We start from the raw sequence: 19,170 nt of genomic DNA, 5'->3' as shown, positions 1-19,170 counted from the left end.
ACAGTATGATGGGGGGTAGGCTTGGGTCAGAGAAGGGACCCGAAGCTGAGGGGCGGGGCAGGCGTCAGGGTTCCGGAGACTCCTGCGGCTCCGCGTCGGGCAGGCCCCACCGGGGAGGCGGAACTTGTGCCGTCTCGGGCTTTCCCCACGGGGACTGCCTGATGCGCCCGTGAGTCTGGGGTGCGAGTGGCTCCGGGGTGGTACCTCCAGTCCGGGAATTTTCTGCTTTCACCAGGAAGGATCCCGGCACGCGCAGGGCTCAGTACCGCCGGGGGTGCGTGGGGCCGGAGCCCGCCAGGCGCAGACTGCGGGGCAAGGCTGGGGGCTGCCACCAGGCCGGGCCCGGCTCCTTCCCCGCGGGCGGCTTGCACATCCGGCCTCGGGCCAGGGGCGCGCCAGCAGCAGACCCGACAGAGGCGCTGCGCCGCCGGGGCCAGCGCCTGGTTACGCCGAGGCCCGCAAGGACCCACAGGCTGTCTTCGCCCTGCGCCGTCATCAGGAACACAGCGCACCGCGTCCCCTCCCGCGCCCTCTCGGGAGGGTTCCCAGCGCGAGCGGCGCGGTCAGAGCGGACCCGCCACACTCCGCGCACACGAGAAGGGCCGCCGGCGCGCCGGGCGCCTGCCTTCGCCGTTGCTGTCCTCGACGGCCGCCAGCATCTCTCCCCAGGGACCCGCAGGGAGGTGTCTCCGGCTCAGCCGCGGCCGCAGCTCGGACACCGCGCGGTCCGGGGACGGAGAGAGGCGGGAGCGCCCCGCCCCGACCCCGGCAGCAGCGCGGAGCACGGCAGGACTGGGCGGGGCGTAGTCTCTCCGCCCCGGAAGCGGAAGCGGAACGTGCCTGCCCGACTGCCCGCAGGGACGCACGAGGCGGACTCCCGCGGCCGCGTGACCCGGAAGTCCTCCCTGAGGCCCCGCCTCCGCCCGCGAGATCGCCGTCTGGGGCCGAGCCACTTCCTTTCTCTGCTCGCGCTCGGCGTGGAGGCAGCAGGTTGGCCGTGCGGGGTGGGTTTCGGGCGGGACCGACCCGGGCCGGGCTCTGGAGGCGGGGAGTCTGCCGCGGCGGGGTTCCGAACGTGCGGAGAGCGCCGGGCGGGGTCGGGCTGGGCCGCGCGGGGCCGGGCTGAGCTCTTGGTGCCGTGCGTTGCCTCCCTAGGCCGAGCCTCAGGATGCAGAACGACGCCGGCGAGTTCGTGGACTTGTACGTGCCGCGGAAATGGTGAGTGTGCCCGCCCCGCTCGCGCCTCCGGCCCCCTCCTGCCCCTTCCGTGGCCGCCCCCGGTCTTTCGGCGCACGGCCCTCGCACAGCCCGGCAGGCCGCGGCTCCTCCCCTCACGGTGCGCCCCTTCCCTGCAGCTCCGCCAGCAACCGCATCATTGGGGCCAAGGACCACGCGTCCATCCAGATGAACGTGGCCGAGGTGAGCCGGGAGCCGGGGCAGTGGGCGGCCTGTCCCCCGCGCGGAAGGGTGTCGAACCGCCTTTGCACCTTGTGTCCCAAACTCCCGGTTAGATTACAGCTGAGCAGCCTCTGCGTTTTTCTTTCCGTAGGTTGATAAGGTCACAGGCAGGTTTAACGGCCAGTTTAAAACCTACGCTATCTGCGGGGCCATTAGGAGGATGGTGAGTGTTGCCCTGTGTCTTGTTTCCCGCGTGGTCGCCTCCCCTGCCTGGGTGGCTGTGGGTTTGGACCTGGGCATTTGAGCATGTAGTGGTGTTTCCTAGTGTTTTGGACAGAATAGATTGTTGGCCGAAGTAGGTTTATTGGCTACTTGCTTTTTTCTGGAGTAGAAAAGGGGTGCTCATGGGCCCAGAAAATGGGCAGTGCCTCTTTCCTGTTCGTACCCCCTTTCTCTTGGATAGAAACCAGTTTGTAGGTCCTCCTGCCAGTGCAAGTAGCCATGGGGGAAATACCCTCTTTTTCTTTTTTTGGTACTGGGAGTCGAACTCAGGACCTTGCGCTTGCCAGGGAGGCGCTTGTGCCGCTGAGCTATGTCCCGGGCCCCTATGGGGGAAATATTCTCAAGAGAACTGCTTTTTTTCCAGGGTGAATCAGATGACTCCATTCTACGATTGGCCAAGGCTGATGGCATCGTCTCAAAGTAAGGGGTTTTCATATTGGGCAGAGTGGTCTGGGATTGCCCTCAGGCATGATCGTAATGTTGCCTTTGTTTCCTTTTGTAGGAACTTTTGAGTGGAGAGAGTTGTGGAGGTGGCACATCTGTCACAAATAAATAGAGCGTACCTGTGTTGGATCGTTGTGTCCGTGTGGGCGTGCTTCTTGGGGCTCGGGAACAGGGCTAGCCCTTGACTGTATGGGCGCCCAGGGTAAGGCAGTGTACCTGCTCAGTTGAAAGAAACTGAGGTATGTTGCAAAACATTTTTACTTCAACTAATACGTTACCTACTTGAAAACAACCCATGACAAGTAACTGGAACATTCTGAGGTCAGATACTCAGTTATGCACATGTATGTTCACAACTGCTGGGTGCTGAGGAAGTGGCACCAGGACTGGTTTCAATTGGTCACAGCCCAGCTGAACACCTCGGACACAGCTCAAGACTTCTGGACTCGGTCTAGAGGATGACAGGTTCAGGCTGTCATTTGGTTTAAGTGTTGACTTTGTTGCAGCAGCTCTCAGATACCACACAGTGGCAGCTCTTGGCCTTATTGAAAAGGACATACATAAGGACTTCAGACAGACCAGTATGGTAATTGACTAAATCTCCCTACATAAATAACAAACAAGTTACCATTGTTTATCAGCCGTTCTCCTCATGGTGTGGAAGTCCTGAGGGGATGTGGCCCCAGAGTAGGTTGTAAACCAGAGCAGTGTAGGAAGTCGGTCCCTTACAGTGTTCATGACAAGTGCCGGGGAGACACCATTTTGGCAGGACAGCCAAGGGAGTGTTGCCTGTGTTTAGGTCCAATACTGTGGGGTGAAGTCTTGCATGCACACAAGAGTTTTGAGACTTTCCTTGGCGTGTTGAAAGGGAGACTCCATGATAGAATAAGGATGGGCTCCTGCCTGCCCTACAGTCTTGCCTTCCTGTGCTCTGGCCTTTATTGCTGCTCAGGCTCTGAGTGATGAGGGTGAGTGCAGGGAGAAGGCTGTAGCCAGGCAGCCGAGTCCCTCAATCAGCAGGATTAGCATCTCCCCATGGTGCAGCCTCTGTCAGTGGATGACAGCAGAATGGCCATTTTTGAGACTAGCTGGCCCTTGAGGAAAAGCAGTATTCCTTGGTTCTTCAGTATTTCTCATGGGGCAGCAAATGGCCGCATGGTCTGCTGCAAGAACATTGGATAAACTTGGAAAAGCTGAAGATGCCCAGGTGCCCTGTGGTCATCAGGCAGGGACAGTGATGGCTCCTTGGCATGGTGTGCTGTGCTGGCCGAGCTGGCCGAGCTGGGATCTGTGCAGATGAGGAAAAGGCACTGACTGGGATGCTGCAGCATGCACACTGGTCAGGCGCCGTTGTGTGGTTTTGGGTTGCACCTTCGCGGGCTTCACTGGACCAGCTTCTGTAAGACCCACTGTCCCTGATCTGGTGAGTGGCACTGAGCTGGTGGTGCCTGCTCATCAGCCAGGGGCAAACCAACCCTATTATCCCAGCCTGACTTCCGGTCTACACCTGTGCCCGGTCTATTCCTTGGGCCCACAGGGAAGAGATCCCACAGGACCATGTTCCAGGTTATAAGTAGGTCTTGGCCACAGTATTGCTTAAGAAAGTTAAGAGCCAAGAGTCAGCAGCTGTCTGGAACTAGCAGGGTCATAGGTGAGCAGTGTTTCCTGATGAGGCAGAGGATGGGGTTGGCAAAGGCCGGCCTGGTGTCTGCTGAGCCCTGTAGGGCATGCGACATTGCATTACAAGATTTCACAGTGACACGATGCTTGAGTTATCAGAGCAGACCTAGAGCCTGCTCTTGGCAGCTTAAACCGACACCAAAAGCCAGTGCTGATGTGGGAGGCTCTGAAGGAGCTTTGCTCAGGTGGAGACAGCAAGTACTGATGCTCAGAGAGACTGTTGGGCCTGGGACTACTGCCGCATCCAGAAAATGGAAAACCCAGATGGAAACTTGCGTACGTTAACATGGGCAGTCTGGACAGGCTGGACACCCAGATCTCTGGGATGCTAGTGCTGCAGCTGATGGTTTGCAGAGGTAAGGCGAGGGAGGAAGATGGCCAGAACTTGGGATTCACATGGTGAAAACCTAAGGTCGGGTGCCAGGCCAGTCTCAGGGACATGAAAATTAAACCCCACGCTGTTCATGTAGAACTCCAGGAAAATTCTCAAAAATATCCTCGTGGTACGGTGCAGTTTGGAATGAAAGCAACGTCCCTTTCCAAGGAAACAGTAAAGAAATGAAATGCACTGGCTACGAAGCTCAGAGACAGAAGGGTAGTGGGCAAGGCGGGGTGGACACACGGATGCTGGTGGCCGCAGTGCCGGGCCAAGGAACATGCCTTCCTGCTGACTGGCCCTCAGAGCTTGCGGCCTGGCTAGAACTGCTGGGTGAGGCGTCTGTAGTGAGGTAACACTTGGTTCTCAGGAAGATACAAGGCCAGCTCCAGAGCCACGAGGACTGTGAACTCAAACCCAATGAGATCACGCCTGTTGAATCGGAATCTTTCTTCCAGCTTCTGCATTGGAGGAGAGAGAGGTTAAACAGGCTCAACCCCTGTCTGTTCCCCTCCTGGGGCAGTGGTCTTGAGCCACAGGATGCCCCCCAGTCAGGCAGAGGACAGCCCGCCCTGCAGCATGGCCTTGTTCCCCGGTGTAGGCACAGGGGAGGCCTGGGCTGCTGGGGCGGCGGCCGTGGGGACCCCGCACTCACATCGATGAGCTGCTTCACTTCGTTCTTGCGGAGGTCACTGCTGATCTTGGCGGCCAGTAGCACGCAGGCGCCGGCGCACAGCTTGCGGTTCTGTTTGTTGAGCTTGCCCTGCAGCACGAGCTTCTCGAAGTAAACATAGGCCATGGACACTGTGACGGGCTCCAGGCTGCACTCCTCAGACAGGTTCCGCATTTCCCGCTTCAAACTGTGGTAGGAGATGGGAGAGACGCCGGACCCAGGCGGAAGAGGCTGTGGCCACCATTAGTGGTCACCCACCCATGGCCTGTACCATGGGGCATCAGAGAAGGCGCCACAGCCTTCACGGGGCAGCCAGCTCCCGCCTGGGCCCTCCTTACCTCCTGATTTTGCTCAGGGTCAGTTTGATGTGTGGAAATTTTTCTCGAAAGGTCTCGTTCATGTCCTTCTTGAGGTCTGAGGGCTTCACGTACTCTATCACCGTGGTCTGCAACAAGCAGCAGGTAGGGCCCAGCTCAAGGGTGGGTCCTGCGGCCTGGATTTGCATGTGTGAACTTGTGGGTCTGAGCGTGAGCTGCCTGAGAGCCTGCACTCCTCAGCAGGAGGCCTGACGCCAGGCACCCAGGATGGCGCCCGGGGAGTGTGGGTTCTGGCTTGCCCCACGAATTGGCTGCATCTGTGGGCCCAGGCCCCCACCCTCCTGCTGCTGGTGTTCTGAAGGGGGCAAGGTCTCCTCTGGGCTGGCCATTCTGGGGTTCTGTGTGCTGAAGCAGCCTGCCCACTGCCCACTGAGGCCTGCAGCCCGCACGCTGTGGTAGCAGGCCCTTACCATGTAGGAGGCAAAGATGAGGACGCGCTTGTGTTTCCCACAGGGCCACTGCGGGTCATCCAGGAGGTTGGGGTTGTACTCCAGCGTGTCTCCCCCATCGCTCCCTGTAAGGAGAGGCAGCTCCTGACCCAGAACTTCCCTCAGAACCAGCAAAGCGGCTGACATCAGGGGTAGAGGGGGCTGGCTATGGCCTCCTGTGCAAGGGCCCAGTGGGCAGGTTCCCCTTCACTGCCTGGCTCTGGCAGCACCCAGGGTTGTGTGCCAACTGGAGCTGTTTCAATAGAGAGGCTGCCGCTGACCCTGCTCCCTAGGCAGGCTCTGCAACAGGGCTTTGGGAGTGAACATGGCTTACTGGTGCTGGCCACCATGTGGCTGGCCCTGGCCTGGCCAGTGCTGCCACCTCCCCTGCCCATGGTGAAGGCCTGCAGGCCATGCAGGTAAACATTATGGGGAAGGCGCGTGCCTACCTAGTTCGGTGCCAGCTGGTGTTGCCTTGGTGGTGGCAGGCTTGTGTCTTGACCCTGGCAGAGCCCGGGGGATGCTGGGCCGAGGCTGGGGCAGCAGGCTGTGGCTGTCACTCTTGTGTGCAACCAGGGCGTTGGTAGGGTACAGGAACTTTGCATAGGAGACAACCTGGAGAAGCAATTGTGTCAGGGCCCAGTCCTGCTTCTCTGTGCTGCGCTGCAGGAGGGCCAGGTGCACATGTCCTCCTGTCCTTCCAAGAGTGAGCCACGTAACCCAGAGAGCTGGGAGGAGCTGTGAGCACCATGCCACTTGTCCCCTTGGAGCTGGTGTTTCGCCATCACAGCATCCTGGAGCACTAGCTTCCCACCCTCTATCTGGGCCTGCAATGCCTGACACTTTCGCTGCCCATGAGGGCCCTTGGCCTCAGCCCACAAGCCCAGCTCCGGGCCAGACAGTATGGAGCTCAGGCTGCAGCCTAGTGGTGCTACATGTGGCTCACACTCAGGTGATTTCTCAGGGCTGGCAGCAAGGGTAGCTTCTGACCCAGGTTTCAGATTAATGTGAAAGGTGCCTTCCCATGTGCCTGTCCATCTGGCCCTGAGTATGCTGGCTGCCTGATGGCCGTGGGGTTCTTGCCTTTCCATCTGCTCCCAATTCAACGCCTTCCAATTCAAAGACCATCTCGGAAGACACAGACACGCCGCCAGACGGATGCCTCTGCTTCTGGCTGTCCACCCTTAGGTCACTGCAATGCACAGGAGAAAGGGGCTGTGGCCTTCTGCCCACTGCTGATGGTGGGAGCAGGGTCCACGCTGAGCCCCAGCTCTAGCAGCTCAGTCCCCGTCCATCTGCAGCAAAGCACTCACTCTCCCCGCACAGCCCCTCATGCAGGCAGGACTCAAGTGTGCGTCAGGGAGCACTTCCACTGGAAGGCCACTGTCTTGGTTACTTTTTTCTCGCTGCTGGGACAAAATACCTGACGCCCAAAATTAAGGAAGGAGAGGTTTATTTCGCTTATAGTTCGTGGAAGTTTCAGTCCGTACTTGGCAAATTACAAGGCAGAGTGGCACGTGGCAGAGAGCTGCATCTCAGGGCGGCAGCACACAGCTAAGCCACAAGCACACACCACACACCAGGGAGGAATGGGGGAGGAATGCCCCCAATCAGCTTCTTCCTCTCCCTTACATATGCAAACTATCCACCCCTGGGCGGGTGCAGCTCTCACACCCATATTCAAACTCTAAAAGCCTGCCCCATGTCCGCATGAGGCATTGGGGGGACACACAGACATAAACCATAACAGCCACCTTCTCACTGCTTCCCACTGTAGACGTGACCTGTCCGAACCCTGGCGAGTGGCAGCAGCGCGTCACTTGGCACTTACCTTCACTTGCCTAAGCTGGGTTGCTGGTTTATAACCCCTCACCTGCAGTCACACCCCTCAGCAGCTCAGCTTAGACCCTGAGAACTGGTTGCTTCCCCAGGCAGGAGGTTTCTGTTGCTATTTTTACACATGCCAGGGTCACACACAATGCTGCCCCACCCCCAAGCCATTTCCTTCTTTCCCAAATTATGCTCGGGACACAACTGCCTGCCTGGTCACAAGGATGCTCAACTGTGTAAGAGGGACAGGAACATCCCAGGGAACCTATATATAGACAGGTTGGACATAAACCATGGCCCTCCAGAGAACAAGGACAGGAAAAGGGCTAGAGTTCCTGAGCTCTGGTGGCAGCTGACACGTGGCCCTGCAAGTCAGAGAGCCCGCAGGCCCCACCTGCATGCTGGTGGGTGGGCAACCCCTCTCCTGCTGGCTCAGCAGGGCCAGGGCTTGGGACTTGGCCGGGATGTGCGCACTCACCTGATCCGCAGGCCTTCTCCATAGGGCAGGACAGAGAAGGCGGCACACAAGGACCGCTTGGCACAGATGAGCACAATCCTGTGAGGAAGGCGGGGTGGGCAGGCAGTGCTGCGTTTGGAGTGCTGGGAAATTTCCCAATCAGTCCGAGGAGACTCTGGGCCCAGGAAGCCCAGAGTGGCTGCTCTGGGCACGTCTGGTGATGACAGCCTCGGGCTGCACTGGGCACGAGCACAAGTATTGCACAGGCAGGGTCTTCCCTGCCCCACTGCTCCCGGGGCGCACTGGCCAGGGGGCTCACATTGGGACAGGCCCACCCAGGAAAGGCCGGGCCTTGTTTACAAAGGCGGAGGGCATGGGGCTGAGGGGCTGAGGCCTGCTTACAGCTGGCCCTCAGTGGTTTGGGAAGAGCGGGGCCTGGGACAGTCAGGAAGCACGCAAGGCGGGGCACTCCTTACGTGGTACTTGAGCAGTGTATGGGCCACAGGAGCAAGCAGCTACAACCACAGCGCCTGGCCCTCTGACACAGCTCTGCCTGGCCAGGCCCACGGTCCCAGTGCTCGGCTGCCTCTGGCCCTCACTGCAAGGTTCCCTGAGGGCCCTTGAGGACAGCCCCGGACAGGAAATGTCCATCCAAGCCTATATTCAGCCTTGGAGGGGCCTGGCAGGGTGCGCTCCAGGGGGAGAGGAACTCTCAGGGGCCTGCGTCATAGCAACTCTCAGTGGAGGCAAGGGACAGGGCATGTGCAGCGTCCAGCACTGTTCTGGGTGCTAGATACTAGCTTTTAGCTCAGCCTGCCCTGTGTTCTCCCAAACACGGCCACTCCTCCTCCCCTGGACACATCTCAGGGCCAAGCCCATTTTTATTTCTAGTTTTCCTTCCATTATTCCCCACCGACTTGTGTCCACCTGGTGGTCTCCCCTGGACTGCGTAGCAATTGGCTTGCAGGGCGCGGCAGGGACCCGCTGGGGTTCAGTAGTACAGGAAGGCATGTGTCCACCTCTGAGTACCACAGACCCCACGCCGCTGGCCCCAGGCCCACAGCCTGGACGCCCAGGTCTTGGGAGGATCCAGAGTAGGGCCCTGGGCCCGGTTACCTGCTGTTCCTTGTGTCATACTGCCTCATGTTCTTGATGAAGTGGGTTTTCTTCAGGCCTTTGTGTCTAGGTGACCCGGACACATGTTTGGTTCTGCAAGGTAAAAAAGCAGGGTGCTTTCCGTGGGGCCCTCTGGGGCCAGTGCTGCCCTAGGGGCAGGGACAGTGGGGGGCGTACCTCTGTACTGAGGCACAGCCCGTGTCCTCCAGGAACTCGAGGGAACAGCGCTGCGACGTGACTCGCCTCCTGTAAGGATGACACGGTGGCTTCAGGACGGTGTCAGCGACCTGGGAGCCTCGTGGCTCGCTCCCTGAGCGAGAGTGGTGCCCTACAGCGCAGGGGCAGGCTGCGATCAGCCTAGCTGCTCAGCTCCGCAGCTCAGAGGAACTGCCGCCATGGCCCTTGCTAAGGACTAGTGGCCCTGAAGGGTGGACTTCTTATTTTTTTTTTCTTTCTTTTTGTGTTCTTGAGACAGGGTCTCACTCTGCAGTTCAGGCTGGCCTTGAGCTCACTTTGTAGCCCAGGCTGGTCTCAAATTTGCAGCGATCCTCCTGCCTCAGCCTCTTGAGTGCTGGGATTATAGGCGTGTGCCACCACACCCAGCTTAAAGGTGGGCTCCTTAGAACCAGCCATGCCAACCCTCCCTGACGCCCGAGGGATACTTGGTGCACAGCTGGCTCTCATAGTCCTGTCCCACAGGGCCCTACTGTGGTGGACATACCTGTCCCCTCTGCAGTAGGGCAGGCCCCTGGGGGCCACAGCCAGCCCAGGGCAACAAACACACCAGCTTCTCTTTGCAGCAGGCCATGGCTCCTGCTCAGAACGCTCACAGCTGCTGTTCCAGGGTCTAGAACTTTCTTTCCCAGCTCTGCTGAGGCCATCTCTTTCTGGACTTTAGGTTTCTGTTCACATGCTGACCCTCAGGGAGGACTGCTAAATCCAGCTAGCCTGTGACCTGCTACCAGGGCTGTTGCCAGTGGAAGAAGCTGTCCTTCCTATCTGCCGCCCCTATGGCTTTGGCCTCCACAGGACAAGGGGTGCTGTGTGCTGAGTGCTGGGTCCTCTGTACTTGCACCCAGGAGGCCAGGAAGCGGAGGCAGAGTTTAAGTGTCACGTGAGGGAGGATCCAGGAAGGCAGCCTCTCAGTGCTGAGTGCTGGCAACAGGCTTCTCAAGCCCAAGGCCTTGGAACCTCACACAGCTACTACACGTTTGCGTCAGGTGACAAACTTGTGTTATTGGTCCCAGGGCCACCCCTGTGCCCATTTACTGTTTATTGACCGCCCGGTCCTCACAGAAGTGCACACACAGCTCCCCGGCAAGCCACGCCAACAGCAAAGCTATAAAGGCAGCCCCTGCAGGCCGAGGCACCAAGGTCAAGGCCACAGATGGGAAGGCAGAGGGGCTGCCAGCTCTGAGGCTAATAACACACCCCGTGCTCCTGCTGCCTGGGGAGTCTGAGCCAGGCCCCACCGGAGGGGCAGAGATGTGAAGAGCCCCAAGCCCCGCTGTACCAGGGTGGGCACAAGGGCTCCGAGGTGCCCTGCCATAGCCTGTGGGCACTTGGGGTCTGCACCCAGCCTCACAGGGGCTTGGTTTTTAGTTTATTCTTCCATTATTAGGGGAGCAGTGCATATCTTTAAATAAATAGCTAGACAACTAGAGAAGCAAGCATTTAATCTGCCTAATCACCCATAATCTTTTTGTGGTGACCAGCACCGCTAACACACTGGCACAAATCCTAACACATGGTCATACCCAGCCCGTGCGCCAGCCATTCCTTCCCCAGCACCCATACCTCTTTGTGTCAGACACATCCTGGCCCTGGGGGAGGCGGGGCTGACCCCACCTCCTGTGGGAGCCTTGGCCTTCTAACCATGGCCCCAAGGGGAGCTGGGCCTGGAGTTACAACTCGAGGCAGACACCCCTGTTCACTTGCACTCTCACCGACGGCTCTGTGGGGAGGCTCTTTGGGGTGACATTATGGGCCAAGCGCACCTCCAACCCCAAGGGAACTAGGCCCAGCCCAGGAGAGGGGGCTATGACCTCCCCAAAAGAACGCTGATACACACAAGTCATTGCCCTCCTACCTGGGCCTTAGGAACCTCCCAGGCATTTTCCATAGCCGAGACCTGAGCCATGCATCTGCTGAATGGATGGATGACTGCAGGAGGAACTTCCCACCGGGCACAGCATTGGTGCCCTGCAGGGCCAAGCTGGGGCTTTCTTTCTTGACTTGGAAATGGTCAACGTAGCTGTACAGGCAAGGCTTTGCTCTTTGCTTTATACCAGAGGCCATGCTTAGGCCCCCAAAGGATTCCAAAAACATAGCTCGTAAGGTCAAAGACCAACACGTGCAACACTGCAGTAGCAGGAAATCTGCCCCAACCAGCATAGTGGAGACGTGCAGGTGGTATGGTATTGTGGTGACGGTGTTGGTGGCGGTGGTATTTCAGGTGACTTAATTCCACTAAGCACCTGCTCAGTGCTGGACACAATACCTGGTATGCCTGTGTCTCACTTAGCACTAAGGGGCACAGAGCATTAGAGTCCACGGCACGGCTAAGGAAGCCATGTGGGGGCACAGGACGCCAGGCACGGTGCATCAGAGGGAGAGGCGAAGAGGGTCTGGGAGCCGCTAGGAAAGGAAAGCTCCCGCTGATGCGGTGACCCAGCAAGTCCCAGGAGGGAAGGCCAACTGGAACTCGAGACAAGGCCACTGTTCTCCAAGGCCTTGTGGCAACCTGGGTGCAGAGGGATTCCAGGAGCAGGAAGAGGTCCAGCCGGCGCGGTGCTGAGCACAGGTAGTACTAGTAGCGCTGGTTTTGTGCACCATCACATCCCCGCCCTGCGCTGTACTGTGAGTAGCTGTCCTTCCCAGGAGCTCTCACAACCCCAAGGCTTCCTGCTTCCACTCCCACAAGCATACGCTACTCCCTGAGCCAGGCTGTTCTCCCATCCTCGAGCTGCCATCCAGCCTGACCGGCTCAGCTGCTGACCGGCTGGGGTCACTCACAGCCCAGCAGCTGCAGGGCGTGAAGGTGCCTCTGTGCAGCAGGTGCAGGTTCCCTGGGGCCGTCCCTGAGGACAGGAGTACAAACCCTCCAGGCACAAAGGACCCCGAACTGTGGACCCCACACTGTGGACTCCACAGCTGCAGAGAGAGCCTCCTGCCCTCGGCTCTTGCTGAGCAGGGAGAAAACAGGTCCCTGACCTTACTCACTGCTGGGTTCCACAGGCCTGGCCGCGTCCCGTCTCCTAATTTCGGAATGTGACTGTACTTAGAAACAGGGTCTTTTTATTTGTTTACTTGAGAAAGTCTCATTTTCTAGCACAGGCTGGCCTTGAACTTGCAATCCTCCTGCCTCAGCCTGAGTGCTGGGATCAGAGACGGGTGCCATCACATGTATGCACAGGGATGATTAAGGTGAAAGGGTCATTAGCACAAGCCCTGATCCAATCTATCTGGTGTTCATATCAGAAGAGGAGATCAGGACCCAGACACACAGAGATATGTTTGTGAACACGGGGAGATGTGCTACACACCAAGGAGGGGGCCCCAAAAAAGCCACGCTGGCCCAAACCCTGCCCTTGGGCTTCCAGGCTCAAAAAGTGTGAGAAATAAATGGTCCAGGCATTCTGTTAGGGCGGCCCAGGATGGAGAACGCAGCAGGCGGAGCGCTACATGGAAATTCAGGCTGTACACCATCAGCCTGTCACCTGCACAGGTTTCAGAATGGCTCTGAGCACCTACCAAGCAGTATGGCCCGGGGTATTAACAGTTTCCTGCACTCTGGGAAGTTGAGGCAGGAGGATGGCAAGTTCAAGCCCAGCCTGGGCAACTTAGCAAGACTTTGTCTCAAAAGCTAAAATGGGCTGGGCATGATGGCGCACGCCTGTAATCCCAGCACTCGGAAGGCTGAGGCAGGAGGATTGTTGTGAGTTCGAGACCAGCCTGGGCTACAAAGTGAGCTCAAGGCCAGCTTGAACTGCATAGCGAGACCCTGTCTCAAAAAGACAAAAAAAAAAAAAGCTAAAATGGCTGTGGTATAGCTCAGTAATACGACATGGTGGGGTTCAATCCCTTGTACTGAAAAAAAAAAAAAAAGAAAGAAAAAGTGGACACATGCAGAGCAGTCAGTCCAGAAGATATGCTCACTGACAGCCGCCCAGCAGGGCTGGCGCACTGTGCACCAGAGGGCGGAGGTCACTCTGGCTCCGCAGCTTCTGAGCTGTGTGACCCAGGACGAGCTCCTGTCAGCAGGAGTCCTACCGCCAAGTGTGAGCTAGGTTCCGGTCCTGGGCAGGGACAGGAGAGCTCCTCCCCGGGGCCCTGTGTGCTGCCAGGCCAGCTTCCTTGCAGTCTCCACTAGGCCTGGCTCCATTAGCCCACCCCCTCAAAGTGCAGGTCCTCACACCACGCCTGGCTCCGTAAAGCCAGCATTTACCTGGGGAGCAGGTGCGGCCTCACACTCACGCTCCTGAGGCCACAGCATCCCTTGTGCCCGCTCGGTAGGAGCACAGAGAGGCTCTGCACTTGTGCATGGTCACACAGCGAGGTCCGTTCAGACCCTGGTCAGTTCTAAGGCTGTCACCTGGATCCACACCCACAAGTTCTCCTTTCTTACTTACTAACAAGTCTTTTAAATGATAAAGCCCCAGCAGGGTGCTTCTCTTTGGCCGGTTCTAGGCTGTGACTCCCCACCCACTCCAGCTATTAGTGCAGGCAGGGAGCCAGGGTCCAACCAGGTGGGAGGGGGCGCGGCCCAGACCTCTGGCCTGGCAGAGGTGAGGAGGCTGGGGCCTCTGGCGGACAGCCAGCCTCTGAGGTGCCAGGCGCTCCTGAGCCTGAGCCGAGTTAGGGTAGAGCCGGTGGCTCGATGCATGGGCTGGGGACAGGGAACAAAGCAGCTGCCAAGGGCGACCGCAGGGACTGTCCCCAGCGCGAGACTGTGTGGGCTCTGCCCCAGTGGCTCTCAGGGCTCATTCCCTCAGCTCATCACTCGGGCGATGCCCAGGCGGCTTCTGCACAGCTGGGACCTCATTTGTGGGCCCAGAGAGGCGGCAGCGGAAGCCGGGCCCCTTGGCTGCCGAGGAGGAGCCGCGGGCCGCTGCTGACCTCTGTTGTCTGGCTTTCCCCTGCTATTTTCTGCCTACTCCAGAGACAGCTTATTCTTCTTGGCAGCTTTTAAAGTCTGTTCCCAGTTGGTCCGCAGGTCTTTTCCTTTGTGATTTTCTCTCTCTCATAAACATTTCTTTTGTAAACTCAATCCACACAACTCCGGCAGGCAGGTAGTATCCTCATCTCGGTGTGTAGGTGGGGGAACCGGGTCACCGAGCCATTCAGCAACCTGCCGGCGATCACACAGCTGCTAGGACGGGGCCAGTGTCTGTGGCTCGGCCACGCTGGGGATGGGCTGGGGTTCCCAACATGACCTGCGCTGACCCCCACTGGGAGAAGCAGCCATGCTGCTCAGCAGGAGCAGGGCACACAGGGCCAGTGCCACTCAGACAAGGCCGGACAAGGATGGGCAGATGTCGTGTGGTGACCCAGGGTAGCCACAGAGGGTGCGAGAGGCTTCTGGGGTATTCTCCTCGGGGGTGGGGTGGCTTTGTGGGGTGCGGCCCAGGTAACCGCGGGGGGCTGCACACTCATGTTCTTCACACTCCAGCTTAACATGTGTATCCGACACCTCGACTGAAAAACGCTAAAAGCAAACAAATGCAAAGGGAGAGCTCGGCCTCTGTGCTGCCTCTGCCAGCACTTACAGCGCCCATCTGCTTGGTGAGGCCAAGTTCCGCGGAGCCCCAGGACGCAGGTCGGCACAGCGCCGTTAGGACACATGCGGTGCCGGCTCCAGCTCCCTGTGTGGCAGTGGCAGGCCCTGGGCTGCCGGTGTCTGAGCTTTGGGAAGACGAGGTCAGGGGCTGGGTGAGATTGAGGCTGCAACGAGACCTACGACCCAGCTTGCTCTTAGAACCACCCCTTAGTAACGGTGGCCGAGCCTGTGCCAACACCTCACCCAAAAGTGCTCAAAGACCGGGCAGACCCACTGTGCCTTCCACGTTGCATCTAGCTTGCTAACTTTCTAGGCTCTTCACCGTCTAGCTGCAGACACCGGGCAGGCTGAGGCAGGCTCCTCTCTGAGGCTGAAGACCATGTCACCATTAGGAACCTGGACAGAGCGAAGTGGCCATGCAGGCTCAGGTTGGGCTCCGGAGTGGCCAACTGCAGGAAGGTGTTGAAACCCGGGTGGGAGCGGGTGGCCCCTCCACCACAGGGCCACAGTTTCCTGGCTCAGGGCCAGCATGCTCAGCACTGCCACCCATGCACACACACCTCCCCTGCCAGGAGCATGGGCAGTGTCTTGTCCAGCTGGCCCACTGTTCTATCTCCCCTGCCTGGCACACAGGAGACCCTCACCAGGGGTACTTGTCTCCCCGAATCCTGGGCAAAGCCAGAGCACCCGATTCCCTCACTCCCAGCAGGGACGATTCACAGGGTGTGAGGACCCCAGGGGGTCCTGGGGCAGGGAGGGGCCTGGGGGCCAGGTCCTGGTCCCAGCCAGGCCTCTGCGTTGCCACAGGGACATGTGTCTCTGGGAGCCAGCCTTAACTAACCACTCCCAGCTGTTTCCCAGCTGGAGAAAGCCACTCCCACTCAGGGCTGTAAACAAACTGGCAGATGCTGGACTGAAATCGCTTTAACCTGGTAGCCACTGAATGCTGAGCGGGAACTGGCTGAGACAGCAGTCTGTCCCTGCAGCTACAGTCCAGGGGGCTCTCTGCGGTGGGGGTCTGTTCCCACCAGCACAGCGATGCCCTTGCCTCACGCTGCACCCAGCTCCGTCTGTCCAGGCTGCATCTGTGGTGATGCAGAACACCACCGGCCTGTGGGCCGTCTCCCTCCCTCTTGAGCGCCGGGACACTGAGGGCCGCTGCGTGCTCCACCCCAAGGTATGGAAGTCCCAGGCCCCGGGGCCGTGAATAGGGCCTCAGCTGGAAATAGAGTCGCAGCCAATGTGATCAATTTAAGATGAGGACGATGACGGGTTCCTTCTAAGAAGAGAAGGCCATGAGACAGACCCACGACGGAACAGCATGTGGAGACAGGCAGAGGTCAAAGCAGCACAACCACAAGCCATGGGATGCCAGCGCTCCTGAGAACTGGAAAAGGCAGGAGGGACCCCCCCACCCTGGAGGATGGCTCTCTCCACACCTGACACTGGGTTTTTGTCCACCAGAACTGGGGGAGAGCGAAGTGCTGCTGCTGTATATGCTGCCTGGTTTGTGGTCCTTGTCAAGCGGCCCCAGGAGACCCCGGCAGGGGAACCCGGCAGAGGACAGCGGCACAAAGGGCGCAGCAGGAAGCCTGTCTGCCAGGCTTGGCTTCAGAACACCTGCTCCAACCCAGCCTGCAGCTTGCTTGTGGGCATTAATCACAACGTTAAATGAAAATAAACAGTTCTACGAAGAAAACAAGGGTTCCAACGAGTCTCTCACTGGCTTTGCAGAAATGCTGAAAGCCCTGCATGTCCCTACAAACTCCACCCCAGACGGCGATGCGACCGTTCCCTGGTGGCCCGCCTTGCATCTCTCTGACACTGTCCTGCACCCTGCTGAGCCCTTGGCACACCTCACCTCAGGGAGGCAGTACTTCGTGTGAACACGTCCCAGAAGGGGAGACTGCGGCTGGGCGAGGCCTGTTGGCCGCTCAAGGTCAGAGCCACTGGATGGCAGAGCCAGGATCTGAAGCGGGTGTGCTTCCAGAGCTGGGCCGGGCCACCACGCCGATGCCATGCACTTCAGGGGCTACCTCCAGGATGCTCATTTCCTAAATTCAACGATCTTGGAGTTCTAAGGCCAGCAGCCAGAAGCTCCCTTTACTAGTGGCTCCCCTCCCTTGCTTAGTGATTGGCCTGGGAGCAGAGAGAGGGTGACTATTGGCCCCAGACACCCTGACCCCTGCAACTCAGGCTGGTGGGCCCCAATCCACGTCCTCGGAGCCTGCTGCCCATTGTGTCAACAACTCCAGGAAAGCAGAGTAGTACCCTGAACTTGGCAGCATAGTCCCAGGAGGGATGACTTCCGCAAGGTACTGCGATGGGGACAGCAGGAAAGACGTCTGACTGGGAACTCGAAGGCAGGCCAAGCGGGAGACGGCAGGAGACAGTTCCCTGAGGACCAAGGTCAGGGGTGGAGGGACGCAGGGACCGGAGTGGCTGCAGAGAGAAGACTCAGGGCACCGCCCACAGCCCACCCCACGGAAGCTAGCCAAGGCACACGCCCTCTTCAGAACTGCTGGGGGCGGTGAGACGCACTGCACAGCAGGCAGCGCTCACAGAGCGGGCCAGCCTGCCTGCAGGCGCAGCTCGGAGTGACGGTGCTTCCCCTAGCATGCTAGTGTCCACTCCCTCAACTTCTCCCGCCCTGGAGGGCCGCAGGGCAGGCTGCTGGTCTTTGCTCACAGGGTCTAGTACACAGGCACATGAGCTCTTTGCCGAAAGGAGGCCTAAAACAACTCCTGGTCCCAGGCACTCACACGGTGTGAGAAGCAAGCCTGAGGCTGGCTGTGGTGGGCCTCGGTCCCCACGCTTCCCTCCGAGTCCTGACGGGGACTTGCTGTCCCCGCAGAGTGGCCGGGCAGTTCCTGGATCCTGCTCTTCACGAAGGGGCTGAGCACACCAAGTGCTTGGTACCCAGTTGCTACATTCAGGGTAAACTGTTCCCTGGGCCCCAAGTGGCCCCCTTGACTGCTCTGCAGCAGCAGCCAGCCTAGTCTGTAGGGGAACATCCTGTGCAAAGGCGCAGGCAGGCAGCCCCTCTCAGCCTGCCCACAGCTGGGAATGCTCCCATTTTCCCGCTGGGATGGTGACACCCTCAGACACGCAGGAACATGCCCGAGGGGTCCCTAGCCAGGACCGCCGGAACCTCTCCACCATGAGCAGCCTGCAGGCTGGCTCCAGGACTTCCAGGTACGAAGAGGCCGCCACACCAGCCCGTCCCCCGCACCCCTGCACGCAGCACAGAGCCAAGGGCAGCCTGGGCATAGGCACCCCACACGTCCAGGCCTGGCTCCTGCAGCCACTCCTCGGGAAGTAGAGGCAGTGTCACCGGAGGCCCAGTACCCTCCGCAAGGAGACAGGGTACGTGGCAGGAGGCCAGCCTAGAGCAGCAGCCCTGAGGTGGGCTGAGGGCTCCGAGAAATAAAACCAGGGCAGGGGAGAAGTGCAGACGCTGGTCAGGCAGGCCCGAGGGTGCTGTGCTCAGGGGGCGGGGGCAGAGCCCAGCGGCTGTGGGGTCTGGCTGGGTGCAGAAGCTCTGAGAATGGGTGAGCAGTGTGAGGAGGACCCCGAGCCACAGGCTGAGTCACGAGAAGGCAGACGTGCGGCGGGCGCAGAAGAGACGCTGGAGTCCTTGGCGGGCATCGACAGGGCAGGTGCGGGGAAGGGGTACGTCCAGAGCCAACAGGACCCTTGGTGTGGGGGCTGACTCGGCTGAGGGAACTCTGGAACCCAAATTCAGGGGACTCCCAAGGTGAAGAAGACCCTGATCTCCACATTCAGGAGCTGACAGCATGAAGGGGACAATGACCACCTGCCCAGGGGCTGACAGGAGTCCAGGTTATCTCAATTCTGTCCTGTTTTGGACTATCACCACAGACACCCCGGCCCCTGTGACTTAGGCTGGTGGGCCCCGAACACCCCAACTCTGATCCCTGTATTCTGGACCCACAGTTCCCGACCATCCCAACCCCTGAGTCATGGAGGCTGGCGTGCCCCAGGTCACCCTGACCCCTGTGTCCTGAGCTGATGGCCCCCTGGCCACCAAGACCGCAGAGTCGGGGGCTGGTACGCCCGACACCTGCATCCTGGGCTGACTGACCCCTGTGTCCTGGCTGCTGGGGACAGGTCACTCCAACTCCTGCGTCCTGGGCAAATGTACCCCAGGTCACCCAACACCTGTGCTCCGGGCTACCGGGCTCCGGCCACCCCGATCCCTGCGTCTGAGGCTGCTGGGGCCCAGGTCGCCCCACACCTGCGTCCGGCGTGCACCCGGCCCCCACCTCCGCCCCGGCCCCGACCTCCGCCCCGGCCCCGCTCACCTCTG

General features: G+C 59.5%; 2 protein-coding genes across 4 annotated transcripts in view; one reads left to right on the top strand and one right to left on the bottom strand.

Moving 5' to 3' along the window:
- Window positions 1-882: 882 nt before the first annotated feature.
- Rps21 (ribosomal protein S21) lies at window positions 883-2,253 on the top strand. 2 transcript variants are annotated; one of them, XM_005410022.2, is made up of 6 exons: window positions 883-990; window positions 1,156-1,218; window positions 1,356-1,419; window positions 1,550-1,621; window positions 2,045-2,100; window positions 2,183-2,253. In XM_005410022.2, the coding sequence occupies exons 2-6, from the start codon at window positions 1,169-1,171 to the stop codon at window positions 2,190-2,192; spliced, it is 252 nt and encodes an 83-aa protein (XP_005410079.1). In that variant the 5' UTR covers window positions 883-990; window positions 1,156-1,168; the 3' UTR covers window positions 2,193-2,253. The 2 variants fall into 2 exon arrangements, with proteins under 2 accessions (XP_005410079.1, XP_005410081.1); XM_005410024.2 differs by having other exon boundaries at window positions 920-1,004.
- A 111-nt stretch (window positions 2,254-2,364) lies between these two features.
- The window catches only part of Cables2 (Cdk5 and Abl enzyme substrate 2), an 18,158-nt gene continuing 1,352 nt past the window's right edge, over window positions 2,365-19,170 (bottom strand). The window contains exons 1-10 of one of the 2 annotated variants that reach the window (XM_005410021.2): window positions 11,151-11,377; window positions 9,239-9,307; window positions 9,062-9,154; window positions 7,967-8,044; window positions 6,742-6,850; window positions 6,108-6,273; window positions 5,641-5,744; window positions 5,192-5,298; window positions 4,836-5,040; window positions 2,365-4,641 (exon numbers count right to left, since the gene is read on the bottom strand). In XM_005410021.2, coding sequence (XP_005410078.2) covers window positions 4,501-4,641; window positions 4,836-5,040; window positions 5,192-5,298; window positions 5,641-5,744; window positions 6,108-6,273; window positions 6,742-6,850; window positions 7,967-8,044; window positions 9,062-9,154; window positions 9,239-9,307; window positions 11,151-11,359 — 1,281 coding nt within the window. In that variant the 5' untranslated portion in view covers window positions 11,360-11,377 and the 3' untranslated portion in view covers window positions 2,365-4,500. Of the gene's footprint in view, window positions 4,642-4,835; window positions 5,041-5,191; window positions 5,299-5,640; window positions 5,745-6,107; window positions 6,274-6,741; window positions 6,851-7,966; window positions 8,045-9,061; window positions 9,155-9,238; window positions 9,308-11,150; window positions 11,378-19,170 lie in introns of those variants that run through there. The other variant, XM_013507498.1, reaches the window with a different exon arrangement.

The sequence above is a fragment of the Chinchilla lanigera genome, unplaced genomic scaffold, assembly GCF_000276665.1.
Source record: "Chinchilla lanigera isolate Chin_1 unplaced genomic scaffold, ChiLan1.0 scaffold00127, whole genome shotgun sequence".
NCBI lineage: Eukaryota > Metazoa > Chordata > Mammalia > Rodentia > Chinchillidae > Chinchilla > Chinchilla lanigera.
This window is presented reverse-complemented; position numbering and strand designations above follow the sequence as displayed.